This window comes from Bison bison, unplaced genomic scaffold (assembly GCF_000754665.1).
Source record: "Bison bison bison isolate TAMUID 2011002044 unplaced genomic scaffold, Bison_UMD1.0 scf7180017864492, whole genome shotgun sequence".
NCBI lineage: Eukaryota > Metazoa > Chordata > Mammalia > Artiodactyla > Bovidae > Bison > Bison bison.
Window position 1 is genome coordinate 3,287,598 of NW_011495051.1, and position 13,510 is coordinate 3,301,107.

The 13,510-nt window shown below is 51.2% G+C and overlaps 2 protein-coding genes across 3 annotated transcripts in view; one reads left to right on the top strand and one right to left on the bottom strand.

The window, feature by feature from the left end:
* STAP2 (signal transducing adaptor family member 2) overlaps positions 1-1,039 on the bottom strand; it is an 11,836-nt gene extending 10,797 nt beyond the window's left edge. For both annotated transcript variants that reach the window (XM_010828144.1, XM_010828143.1), the window contains exon 1: positions 806-1,039. In XM_010828144.1, the coding sequence (XP_010826446.1) occupies positions 806-907 (102 nt within the window). In that variant the 5' untranslated portion in view covers positions 908-1,039. The remainder of the gene's footprint in view (positions 1-805) is intronic.
* A 5,531-nt stretch (positions 1,040-6,570) lies between these two features.
* The window catches only part of MPND (MPN domain containing), a 9,851-nt gene continuing 2,911 nt past the window's right edge, over positions 6,571-13,510 (top strand). The window contains exons 1-9 of the mRNA XM_010828145.1: positions 6,571-6,623; positions 6,721-6,977; positions 7,705-7,941; positions 10,652-10,784; positions 11,405-11,489; positions 11,707-11,803; positions 12,041-12,113; positions 12,194-12,270; positions 13,460-13,508. Of these exons, the coding sequence (XP_010826447.1) occupies positions 6,617-6,623; positions 6,721-6,977; positions 7,705-7,941; positions 10,652-10,784; positions 11,405-11,489; positions 11,707-11,803; positions 12,041-12,113; positions 12,194-12,270; positions 13,460-13,508 (1,015 nt within the window). The 5' untranslated portion in view covers positions 6,571-6,616. The remainder of the gene's footprint in view (positions 6,624-6,720; positions 6,978-7,704; positions 7,942-10,651; positions 10,785-11,404; positions 11,490-11,706; positions 11,804-12,040; positions 12,114-12,193; positions 12,271-13,459; positions 13,509-13,510) is intronic.

The window sequence follows — 13,510 nt, forward strand, 5'->3', positions numbered from 1 at the left end:
GCCTCTACTATAAAATAGTAGATAATTATGGTACCTGCCTAGGACTTCCCTGAAAGTCCAGTGGTTAACACTCTTGGCTTCCACTGCAGGGGGGGGTGGATTTGATCCCTGGTTGGGGAACCAAGATCCCCTACATGCTTTGAGGTGTGTTCACAGATAAATAAACCTCTTTCTTAACCCCTGAGATCTCCTGCCTCTGGTGCTTTCTAGGCTGGGGAGGATTTGAATGCATGAAGGCAGAAGGAAAAGGAAACTTCCAGGGCAAAGGCAGGGAAAAGGGTGCTTGTTTGGGTCCTAGTGGCGGATGAGGGTGGGCCTTAGCGGAATGGAGGAGTTGAGCTTTATTCTGAGAAGGACACACACACACTCATTGGGCCCCTGACTGGCAACAGCCCCCAGTACCTCTCACTGTCCCCACCTGCAATCTGTATGGACCTTGACCCCTGTGGCTAAGGTTCACAGAGTTAGTTCAGGGCTGGGGGAGGAGGGATGGGGGGTAGGGAGTGGTGTCAGAAGACACCCCCCTCCCCGCCCCCACCGCCATTTCCTTGAGAAAGTCCCTAATCCTGTTTATATCTGAGATTCAGAAAGAGACCAATCCAAGCGGGGAGAGACAGAAAGAGAAAGAGCTTAGATCAGAGAGAGACAGACAGACAGACAGAACCTTTCCCAGCCCCCAGTCTATGCCTTGCCCCAACCAGCACCCACCTCATCCTCCTCAGCAGGCTGGGGAGGTCTAGGTTCAGAGAGGTGCCGCACCTGCCCAGGGGCCACCCAGCAGTGCCAGCTCCCCAGCCTGTCTTACCCGATCTCGGGGTCCCTTCTTCTCCAGGAAGCTCTCATAGTAGTGCAGGGGCAGGGCGCTCTTGGGCTTGGGGACCCGGGGCGGGCTCAGGGCCAAGGCCATGACGGGCCAGGGTCCTTGGCCCGGCCTGGCCTCTCCCTCCAGCGGGTGCGCCAGCTGAGCCAGGAAGCTGAGAAACAGGTTCCAGGGGAATTTCCTCTCTCTGTCAGCTCCAGAGCTCCCTCCCCTGCCAGCCCTGGGCGGGGGCTGGGCCGGGCAGGTCCAGAGACTCTAGGGAAATCCCGGTCTCTCTGACCCTGCAAGGAGTCAGGGAGTCAGGGAGGCCTGGTTGGAGTCAGGGAACAGAGGAGGGGGCTGCTGGTGTGGTGTAGGGGGCATCAACAGGGGCACTTGCCTAAGCAAAGACCTGGAAGGGAGAGAAAGGAATCTGGTGCCAGAGCTGTGAGGGAAGGAGACTAGACAGTGACACAATGTCCAGGAGGCCTGTTAGGCTGCCTGGACATTAGAAAAATCTGGATTGTATTTACCCAAAAATCTTGCAGAGATTTTGACAGGAATAGCACTAAATCTGTGTATCAGTTGGGGGAGATTAGGCTTTTTTTTTTTTAATTTTAGGCAGTGCCACAAGTGGGATCTTAGGTCCCTGACCAGGTATGGAACCCACACCCCTCTGCATTAGAATGTGTAGTCTTAACCAACTGACAGCCAGGGAAGTTCCAAAACTTGATAACTTTTGCATACTGTGTTGAGTCTTCCAACCCAAAGAAATGGTCCTTCCCTTTTTCCCTTCCTTCCTTCCTCCCTCCTTCCCTTGTTTCTTATTGAAGTATAATAATATTATGTTAGTTTCAGATTCTTTTCATTTATTTAAATCTTCGATTTCTTTCATCAGTGTTGTATAGTATTCAGTATCCAAGTCCTGTATCTGTTTGGTTAGATTTACATCTAAGCATTTCTTTTTTTCTTTCTATTTCAAAACATTATAAGTAATATTGTATTTTCAATTCCAGTTTTCATACACTCATTATTAGCATACAAACATGCCATTGATTTTTGTGTGTTGATCTCTTATCCTATAACCTTTCTGAATTAACTCACTCCTTAGTTCTAGGGGCATGTTTGGGAGATTTCTTGAAATTTTGTACACAGGTCATGTCATTTGCAAATAGGGTTAATTTTCAATTTATATGTTTTTTATTTCTTTTTCTTGTCTTATTGTAATGGCTAGCACTTTCAGGACTCTGTTGAAGAATGGTGAGGGTGGACGCCTTTCCTTGTCCCCAGTCTCAATAGGAAAAGTGTTAAGTCTTTTATCGTGAAGTACAAAGTTACCTGAAGTTTTGTCCATGTTCTTCATCAAGTTGATGTAGTTTCTCTCTGTTCCTGGTTTGCTGAGAGTTTTTATTATGAGTGGGTGTTGAATTCTATCAAATGCTTTTTTTTTTTTCATGAATAGATACACTCTTGTGACATGTCTTCTTTAGCTTGTGTATTAGTTTTCTGTGGTCACTGTAATAACTTATCATAAATATAGAGACTTAATACAACACAAATGTGTTATCTTACAGCTTTGTAGGTCAGGAGTCCTATGTGGTTCTCATGAAAATAAAATCAGGGTGTTGGCAGGACTATGTTCCTTATTCTTTTTTTCTTTTAAATATTTATTTATTTGGCTGTGTTGGGAAGTGCATGAACTCTCTAGTTGTGGCGCTCAGGCTTAGTTGCTCTGCAGCATGTGGGATCTTAGTTCCCTGACCAAGGATCGAACCCACATCGCCTGCATTGCAAGGTGGATTCTTAACCACTGGCCCACCAGGGAAGTCCCTGAGGGCTGTGTTCCTTTCTGAAGCCTCAAAGAATGAATCTATTTCCTTGCTTTCTCCAGCTTCTAGCTTTCCCCATTCCTTCCTCCATCTACAAAGCCAGCAATAGTGGGTAGAAACCTCATGTTATATCAATCTGAATTTCTTCCACAGTCACCTTTCCCTGACTCTCTTTCACATTTAAGGATGCCTGTTATTATGTTGGACTCAGTAGATAATCTGGGATCATCTCCTTGTTTTAATGATTATTACTTTATTTTAACGTCTCCTTATTTTAATTCGATTAGAAACTGTAATTCCATCTGAAAACTTAAATCCCCGTTGCCATGTAACCTAAATATTCCTAGGCCTTGGGAATTTGGACATTGAGATCTTTAGGGAACCACTGTTTCACCTACCACAGTCTCTTTAATACAGTGGAAAACACTGATTGAATTTGGAATATGCAAACAGCCCTGCAACCCTGGGATAAACTCCACTTTCTCATGATGAATACTTCTTTTTATATATTGCTGAATTCTATTTATTAACATTTTTTTTTAAGATTTTTTTTTGGTCTGGATTCATGAGGGATGTTCTGTACTTTTGTTTATTTGTACTCCCCTTATCTGGTTTTGGTATCAGGGTGACGGTAGCTTCATAAAATGAATTGGGAGGTGTTCCTTCTTCAATTTTCTGGAAGAGATTATGTAATGCATGCATGCACGTACGCTAAGTCGCTTCAGTGTCCGACTCTTTGCGACCCCGTAGACTGTAGCCTGCCAGTTTCCAGGTCCATGGGACTCTCCAGGCAAGAATTCTGGAATGGGTTGCCGTTTCCACACAGGGAGATTATGTAAAAGTGGTGTTAATTCTTCTTTGAACCTTCATAGAATTTTTCACCCGGGCCTGGAGATTTCTTCTTTGGGAGTTTAATTTTTTTCAATTATTTTTTTCCCAAACAAATTAATATTTTTATTAGCATGGTAAAAAAAAAAATATGTTTTTTAAACACAGGAGATTTTGTCCTCAAATACTTGTTAGGTCCTGCTACTGAAATGAACTTGTAGCTAAACAACTTACGAACCGTGATGATACCTAGTCCCTTTTGGGGGACTTTTAAAATTACAAATTCAATTTCCTTAATAGTTCTAGGACTGCCTGGACTTTATACACATAGCAAAGATTAGCCTTGGGAATTCACTGAAGAACTGTGTAACTCTTCCTCTCCTGAACTGTCTGGTAATGTTGATGACACTACTTGCCATTTAGGGGTGCTGTAAATTGTTAATGATTGATAAGGTCACAGTGGCTAATTTATCAAAGGCAATGGGGATTCATAGAAGGATTTAGAGCAATGGAGGGAGGTGGTCATAGTTGCATTTTAGTAAGATTCCTCTGGGGCCAGGATGGGAGATGTAAGGAGTGTGTGTGAATATGGAGGCCTGAATCTCCAGGAAATGATCCAGATGAGAGATGCTGGAGATTCAGCCCTGGGTTTTAGAGGAGAAGCAAAGAGAAAGTAGACAAGGCCATGGGCAAATAAACTGAGGCCATTTGAGCTCTGTTGAGTCTAAGCAGCTGTGTGTTGTGGTCAGTCGCTCAGTCCTGTCCAACTCTTTGAATCTCATGGACTGTAACCTACCAGGCTCCTCTGTCCATGGAATTTTTCCAGGCAAGAATACTGGAATGGATTGCCATTTCCTTCTCCAGGGGATATTTGTGATCCAGGGATTGAACCCATATCTCTTGAGTCTCCTGCATTGGCAGGCAGATTCTTTACCACTAGTGCCACTTGGGAAGCCCCCTAAGGGGCTGGAGATGCCTATCTGATGGCTGGACCCTGGGTGGGTGGTGAGATGACTCCAAAAGGAGGTTTGGACTGGACACAAAGTGAGTGTCAGGGAACATTAACTATCAAGTTAAGAAGAGAAAAACGGAATTTTCTTTGAGCCAAACTGAAGATTATAACAGGAAGCAGATTTTCTGAAAGCTCTAAGAACGGTTCCGCCTGTTAGTAGGCACAGTCATATATATTTCATTTATGCATGCATGCCTGCTGCGTCACTGATTCCCTGACCAGAGATTGAACCCACGCCCTGTACGGTGGAAGCATGGCTTCTTAACCTCTGGACCTCCTTGAGACAAACGATCATACATCAAAATGACATACTGATATTTACATAAACTTCACTAAGGATACATAGTTCAGGTAAGCAAGTACAGAGTGAGCAGCAGATCATCATGACCCCTACAGAGCTGGGAAAGAACACTGTTCTTATAAGAAGATATATTGTCAACATTAGAAAAAAGAAAAAAAAAAAACATGGAGAAGGAAATGGTAACCCATTCTTGCCTGGGAAATCCCAGGGACAGAGGAGCCTGGCGGGCTACAGGCCAGGGTGTCGCAGAGTCGGTCACAACTGAGCGCGCATGCATGGCTGATTCACTTCGTTGTACAGCAGAAACTAACACAACATTGTAAAGCATTATCTTTCAATTTTTAAAAATGGGGAAAAAAGAAATAAAATGTTAGAAAAAGAAAAGAGACCTTTAATGTGGAGCAGGAGTTCCTATCTTCCATCTTTGAGGATCTCTGGTTAATGTGTTACACAGATAAGCAAGAGAGGGAGGGAAGGGGTCCAAACAAAGAATTGTTGTTTACTTTTTCTTGTCCTACCTTAAAATACAAATCTTATTGCATCATGAGTAATAATAATCACTCACATTCCCCAGCTCTTACTATACGTCAAGTCCTGTTCTTTAACAACTCTCAAGTAGGAATTGTTATCCGCAGGAGCAGAGAGGTGGAGACACATGGCCAAAGTCACAGACCTGGGAAATGGTAGAGCAAGATTTGGAGCTAGGCTCACTCATTCCAGACCACTGTGGCTGGACAGCCCTGTCCCTAACAGCCTGTCCCCTCTTTCAGACCGGCATCGGTAGCTGAGTCCAGCCGAAAAATTGCCGTGCAGCTGGAGGGAGCCCCTGCCCAGGGCTTTCAGCCCTCCCTGGGGTTGGGGAGTCCCAGCACTGGGAGGTGGCCCTGCGCCTCGGGGCAAAGGTCCTGGGACAGTGACCAGAGACAAAAGAGCAGCAGCTGTCGCCCGCACTCCTAGCCAGTCTCCGCCCACGTGCACCGCGAGCTGAGGGTTGGGTGGGAGAGGTTGGGGGGTGGGTCTCAAGGGAGGTTTGAGCCGCGAACTGATTGGTTGGTTGAAGACCAGACCCTAAAATGGATTGGACACGTAAGGCCCGGGGACTCCTGCTGACTGGTCGAGGAGGAGCAATTTAACGCTTGACTGGCAGGAGGGATTCCACCCTCTATCGTCTATTGGCTGAAGATGAAATAACCTAGTTATAATTGGCTGGCGGGCTCAGCTGCAATCCAATCAAGGCAGTCGAAGGCCGCCGGGGGAAAGTGGAAATTAACCCTTTAGAGAATGCCGCCCGTCTTGGGCACTTCAGAGTCGAGGCGCCAGGTTGTTTCCTCGATTCTGGCCCGCAGCCCCAGGGCAGTGGGGCTCATCCTCCCAGGCCTCAGTGTCTTCCTGGTACCAACAGCTGAGGCCTGTGGGTCCCTCATTAGGAGTGATCATGTATCTCAATTTCCCCGCTAGTCGTAGCGGGTTGAGCGCCGCTAAGTCCCCCAGCCCCAGGCCTCAGTCGGTGACCTCGGGTGGAGTCATTGGTTCTCCGAAAGCGGAAGCCCCCGGCCTCAGTGTTCCCAGTGGTGTCCCGAGCTCTCGGTTACCACCTCCCTCCCACGGAAGGTGGCCTCAGGCCTCAGTTTCCCGAATGGTCCCCTAGGGTTGAACCCCCACCTCCCTCTCCCGCTTGAACAGGCCAGAGTCTGGCTTTCCCCGGCTCGCCTCTGCTGGCCAAGCCCCCAGTAGCCCACCGGCGGCGGCCAATGGCAGAGGTGCTCCCCCCTAGGGGCGGAGCCGCGTCACGTGCCGGGAAGAAGAGCCCGAGGCGCACCGGGCGCGGGGCGTGGGGCGGAACGACCATGGCAGGTACGGCGGGCCTGGCGGGGGGCCGGTGGGGGACCGGGCTGGGTGGCTGCACCGGCTCAGGGCGCACGGCTCCGCTGCAGCCTGTCGCTGCCCGTAGCTCCGGAACCGCTGTCCCCTGCGGGCGCCGCGGGCGAGGAGGCGCCGGATGAAGACGAGGACGAGGCGGAGGCCGAGGACCCGGAGCGGCCAGGGGCATCGGGAGGCGCGCGCGGCGGCGGAGGCGGCGGCGGGGCGGGACCGGGGAGCTGCGGCGGGCCAGGGGGCGCGCTAACTAGGCGCGCGGTCACGCTGCGGGTGCTCCTCAAAGACGCGCTGCTGGAGCCCGGCGCCGGAGTGCTGTCCATCTACTACCTGGTGAGCGCCTCCCAGCCTCATCCCATTCCAGCTCGTGCAAAAAGGGGAAACCCGGGTCCAGTGTGCTTTCTTGCCGCAACCCGAGCCCCTGGTGTGAGGAGGGGAAACTGAGGCACAGAGCATCCTGACCCAGCAGGAGCCTTTCTGGGTGGGAGAACACTGTTCACCAAACTCTCCATTCCACAAAGGAGATCTTAGGCTCGGAGAAGACACTAGTGCCTTCCTGGCTATGTGACTTCACTCAACTTATGCGTATCCTAGTTTCCCCATCCGTAAAATGGGATTTTCTTTCCTCGCATGGGGTTGCATGAGGATGCAATGAATAAGCTGCTCAGTAGTGTGCCTGCTACACAGTAAGTCCCTTATAAGTGTTTGTTATTATTACCATATTGTTATTGTTCTCTTTGTGAATGGGAGCAGCTTGTGAATTGAGCATCTGCTGTGTGCCAGGCTGTGTTGGGTGTTAGGGACCCAGTGGAGATCAAGTCACATGCAGTTCTTGTCCTTTGGGGCTCACAGTCCAGTGAAGGGAGTGGGGATGGGCACATAACTTGACGGTTTCAATCCAGGCTGGTCAGGATGATACCTAAGCTGTAAGCCTCCTGGAAGGAGGTGGGAGATGGGTGGCAAGCCCTGGGAAGCAGCATGGGGTCAGGGAGGACTTCCTGGAGGAGGGAATCTTGATGAGTACCAGCTCCTGGGTTCAGCCAACCCACTGTCATTGCAGGGGAAGAAGTTCGTGGGAGACCTGCAGCCCGATGGAAGGATTGTGTGGCAGGAAACAGGCCAGGTGTTCAACTCACCCAGCGCCTGGGCCACTCATTGCAAGAAGCTGGTGAACCCGGCCAAGAAGTCTGGCTGTGGCTGGGCCTCTGTCAAATACAAGGGCCAGAAACTGGACAAGTACAAAGCTGCTTGGCTCCGCCGAAACCAGCTCCATATGACTGCAACTACCGCTGATGAGGTACATCCTTCAGCCTCTCTGACTCACTGCTGGATAAAGAGTGCCCAGAGAGAGAATGTTGGAGCTGGGGCCTTGAGGGATGAATAGGAGTTGATCAGAGTGAGATGAAGGGTAAAGAGCTTTCCAGAGGAAGGAATGGCATATGCACAGCTTTGTAGGCATGAAGAAACACATGATGCTTAAGGAACCATTTTTAGCTGATGCAACTGGAGATTCAATGCCTTAGTAGCTGAGGGGGCTGGCAGCATTGGCAGGGACCAGATTTTGGAGGGTCTTGAATGCTGTGATAGTAATACACACACACACATACACACAGAGGCTGGAGTTGATGCTGCAGTCTTTTTTTTTTTTTTAATGTTTTTCTTTATTTGGCTGCATCAGGTCTTAGTTTCGGTTCCTGGGCTCTTTGTTGTAGTGATGTGCCTCTCTCTGGTTGTGGCTTGGACTCCCGAGTGCCCAGGCTTAGTTGCCCCACAGCACGTGGGATCTTAGTTCCCTGACAAGAGATTGAACCCAGATTCCCTGCATTGGAAGGCAGATTCTTAACCTCCTGACCACCAGGGAAGTCCCTGGATGCTGCAGTCTCGAGGCAGAATTTCTTGTTTTCCAGGAAGCCTTAGGTTTTGCTCTTAAGGCCTTTCACCTGATTGGGTGAGGCCCACCGACAGTATCAAGGGTAATCTTCTTTATTGAAAGTTAACTTATTGTAGATGTCGACCACATCAACCAGATGCCTTCACAGCAACACCTAGACTAGTGTTTGATTCAGTAACTGGGTACTATAGCTGAGCCTGGTTGACTTATAAAACTAACCTTCACACCATACCATAGGGCTATTCATTCAGGAAGCATTTAATAAATGCCAGCTGTGTGCCAGGCCCTCTTCTACGAGCTGGAGATAAAGCAGAGAGCCAAATGAGAAACATCCTTGCCTTCATGGAGAGAGAAACAAACAAAAGAAATAAGTCCATCTTATCATACTTTGGAAGAAGTGAGCAGGGGCAGGGGATGCAAGTGCTGAAAGGGATAGGATGGCCAGGGAAGGCCTCATTGAGAAAGTGACATCTGATCAGTGAACTGAAGGGGTGGAGGCAGGGAGCAAAAAGTTTTCTGGAAAACAGCATGTGCAAAGGCTTGGTGTTTTGGGGGGACAGCAAGGCTCTGATGCGGCTGGAGCAGAGAGTGATCATAGGGAGAGAGGGAGGAGGGAAGGGCAGGGAGGCGAAAGGGGCAAGTCTTGGAGGGCATGGTGGGCTGTGGGGAAGACTTGGGCTTGTACCCTGAGGGAAGTCGGATCCCTGGAGTACTGTGAGCAGAGTAGGTGTGGGGCCTGAGTCAGGTCATTAGCGGCGCCCCCTGGTGGCCGCTGTTGGGAGGACAATAGGAGCCAGGGATTCAGGGTTCAGGTGGGTGATGATGGGGTGTATCTGGCCGGCCTTTGAGGAGGAGGAAGTGGGTAAGTTGTGGTTAATTTTGAAAGTGGATGTGATGTGATTTGCTGGTGGATCTGATGTTGGTGTTAGGAGATGTCTTGTTCCCCCAAATGTTTTTGCAAGCGCGTGGACAGGATTACCCTCATCGGAGATGTGTGGAGGAGCAAGTTTAGGGTGATGGTCTGGGTGGCCTTGTTGAATGTGAACACCCCCTTTTGAGATGTCAGGGACTAGTCGGACCTGGGGTCCAGAGGTCAGGGGAGACCTAGCCTGGAGTCAGGACTGTGGGCAGTTGTCCAGGGGGCACACGGGGTTTGAGGCCCCTCAGAAGGGGTGTAGGTGGGGGAATAAAGAGGCGGGAGGACCCAGCCCTGGCCCAACGAGTGAGATGGAGGAGAATAAGGGGGTCTAGGAGTGGTGGAAGGTAAGCCGGTCAGTGCGGGGGTGGGGATCCCTGAGGAGTTACCAGGAGACGCTGCTGAGAGGAGGAGAGGGACAGAGACTGAGATGTGGCTGTTGGGTTTGGACAGAGAGGTCACCTCATCAAGGAAGGGCTCTTTAGGAGAAAGGAGGAGGAGAGGTTATTGAGAGAATCTGATCAACTAATCCATGCAAAGTGTTTGCCAGCTGGATGAATGGAGCAGCAGGGCATATGCTTGGCATATGCCTAATGCTTTGCACGCATTATCTAATTTCACCCTTTCGCCACCCCTGTGGGGCTAGAAGTCATTGTGCCGTTTTACAGGAGAATAGAGCCTGAAGTCTGGAGAAGGCAATGGCACCCTACTCCTGTACTCTTGCCTGGAAAATCCCATGGACGGAGGAGCCTGGTGGGCTGCAGTCCTTGGGGTCGCTGAGTCGGACACGACTGAGCGACTTCACTTTCACTCTTCACTTTCATGCACTGGAGAAGGAAATGGCAACCCACTCCAGTATTCTTGCATGGAGGATCCCAGGGACAGAGGAGCCTGATGGGCTGCCGTCTATGGGGTCGCACAGAATCGGACACGACTGAAGTGACTTAGCAGCAGCAGCAGCAGCAGCAGCAGAGCCTGAAGTCAGTTTGTAATAGGCAGAGGCGGTATTCCAGCCTGAGCAACTAACTGGTCCACATCCTAGATTGTCTCTGCTCACTCTCTCCCTCTAGTGGGCACCCGGGGCAACGACAGGAATGGCAGGTTCTGGCCTGCCAGAGTTCTTGGTCGAACTTGGGGGGAGGGTATGGAGAACACAGCTAAAAGTCCCGTCGCGTTTCCCCCAACCCCGACCCCACTCAGAGCCCGGCCAGCGAAGGAGAGGAGGAGGAGCCGCTGATAGAGGAAGAGGAGGAGGAGGTTCTGACAGCAGCCTCAGCGGACGACAAGAGTAGGAGACCGCAAGGGAAGGGCCCCTCGGAGCCTGTCCACTCGGGTAAGAGGTGTGGGGGAGGGGAGGATGTGGGAACAGTGGGGGGAGGTGGACAGAGCTCAGGCCGGGGAGGAGGCTGGGTGTAGAGCCCGCTAGAAGCCTGGCTGACTTCCCAGCCCTCGCTGCCTAATTTCACTCTCACCGCCTGACTTTTTAAGCTCTAATTCTACATTTCTTGGTCCCACTGCCTAATTTCTTTATCCTTACTCCTCCATAGGATTTCTTTGCCCTGTTGCCTGATTTCTTTGCCTGACTGGTCCTCACCTGATTTCCTGATCCCTTCTTCTGATTTTTTAGTTTCTTATGTCCAGTTTGTTGACTTGCTGCCTCATTTCTTTATTTTTAAAAATTATTGATTGATTGATTGATTGATTTGGCTGTACTGGGTCTTAGTTGTCGCTTGCGCGATCTGGTTCCCTTACCAGGGGTGGAACCCACGTCCCCTGCACTGGGAGCATGGCGTCTTAGCCACTGGACCACCAGGGAAGTCCTTTCTTGATTTTTTAAGACTGCCCCTGGAGTCTTCTTTCTTTCTTGGACTGCCTGGTCTTGGTTTTCCAGTTCCTGGCTGGGGAGAAACTGATACTGACATCTTTCTTTAACACCCCCTGCCAACTCCCCAGAGGCCACGCCCCCAGGGAAAAGGGTGGACAACAAGATCCGGGTGCCGGTGCGCTACTGCATGCTGGGAAGTCGTGACTCGGCCAGGTCAGATGCACCCCATGCCCGCTGGAAGAACCCCCACCCTCATCCCCATCTACAGAAGCTCTTGCAGCATGGGGTTGGGGGACAAGGGCAGGCAGGGGAAGGATGGAGACAAGGCCTCAGATCTTCAGAGCTAGCTGTGGGACCGAGGGAGCCAGTGTGTGGGTGAGGGAAGGGCCTTGGGGTTCCTGAGGCTGTGGAACCTTCCTGGCTCCCACAGGAACCCCCACACCCTGGTGGAAGTAACGTCTTTCGCAGCTATCAACAAGTTCCAGCCGTTCAACGTAGCCGTCTCCAGCAACGTGCTGTTCCTGCTGGTGTGTGCCCACCTCCTACCTTGTCCCTTAGGGCTCAGGGGCTCCCAGGCTTGGGGAGGGGCTGGTCCCTGCCCAGAGGGTCCTTGGAATAGAGACCTTGTCTGCTCTGTTTACTATTGGTAAATAGTAGGCACTCAATCAATATCTGAGGAAGGAGGGGGGTGGGCTGACCCCCAGGACGGCCTTGGGACCAGGCACAGTCTGAGCGGGTCTTCCCATGTCCCTCCCCCTCCCCAGGACTTCCACAGCCACCTGACCCGCAGCCAGGTCGTGGGGTACCTGGGGGGCCGCTGGGACATCAACAGTCAGAGTGGGTATTGGGGGCCCATGGGCAGAGAGGGTGTTTGGGGGCCAGGGTCAATGTCCACCCCTTCTCCCGCCTCCGTGCAGTGCTCACGGTGCTCAGAGCCTTCCCCTGTCGGAGCCGGCTGGGGGACGCGGAGACCGCAGCCACCGTGGAAGAGGAGGTGAGGCGGCGCATGGCAACGGGGCATTTGTGGGTGAGGGGGCGCAGGCTGGTGTGCACACAGCTGTCCTGGCTACTGCGTCAGGGCGCCTAGCGCCGTGTCGCCACTCAGCAAGGGTGCAGATAGGTACGTGTGAGCTCCAGTCCCTGCACCTGTGACCCCCACCGTCATTCTTCCTCTGCGCAGATGCCGCCAGCCCCTTCCCCGCTCAGACTGCCTGTCACCTGGTAAAGGCCGGATAGATATTAAATGCCCTCCTTCGATGTTTTCATAACAGTGCTTAGTATGCGCCTAGCACTGCACTAAGCACTCCACACCCGCCTTTTCCAGCATGGTCAGTTCCGGAGGACAGAATAGGTGTGCATTTGGTGCACAGCTTTCTCCACCCGCCTCTTCCTTTCTCTTTACGCTTGCGCTTGCCTCTACTTGCGTTCGCACATCTGCCTCTTTAACTATTTATTGAGTACCTACTGTGTGCCAGGAATTGTTCCTTGAGCTGGGGATACAGCAGTGAGCAAAATAATATTTTGCCTTAGATTTACAATAGGAGCATTTGTTATTTTATTATTATTATATTATTATTCTATTTTGGCTGCGCCACGGCAGCTTGCAGGATCTTGGTTCCTACACCAGGGATTGAGACCCACCCCTTGTGGGGCTGTGAGAGGTCCAAGTCCTTAACCACTAGACCACCGGGGAATATAGGAGGCTTTAAAACAAAATTACTTATGTTTGGCTCTGCTGGGTCTTTTCTCTAGTTGTGGGGGCTTCTCTTATTGCAGAGCTCGGGCTCTGGAGCATAGGGACTTAAGTAGTTGCGGCTCCCAGGCTCAATTGTTGTGGATGGGCTTATTTACTCTCCAGCATGTGGAGTCCTCCCGCATCTGGGGTTGAACCCTTTATCTCTTGCATTGGCAGGCAGGTTCTTTACAGCTGAGCCACCGGAGAAGCCTGGAGCATCTTCTTTATGTCTTTGTTGACTGTCCCCCTCACTGGATTTGCTGAGCGCGGGGCAGGGTATGTCTCGGTTGCTCACTGATGTATCCTCAGAGGCCTGGTACACAGCAGGCGCTCATTAAATGTTGGCTGTGTGTGCCTGGCGTGCTGGCCGCCGGGAGTGGCGTGCACGCACCAGGGCTGGTGGAACCCCACCGTCCCGCGCCGGCCCCAGCCGCGTCTCTGCCCTTAGATCTACCAGAGCCTGCTCCTGCGCGGCCTGTCCTTGGTGGGCTGGTACCAC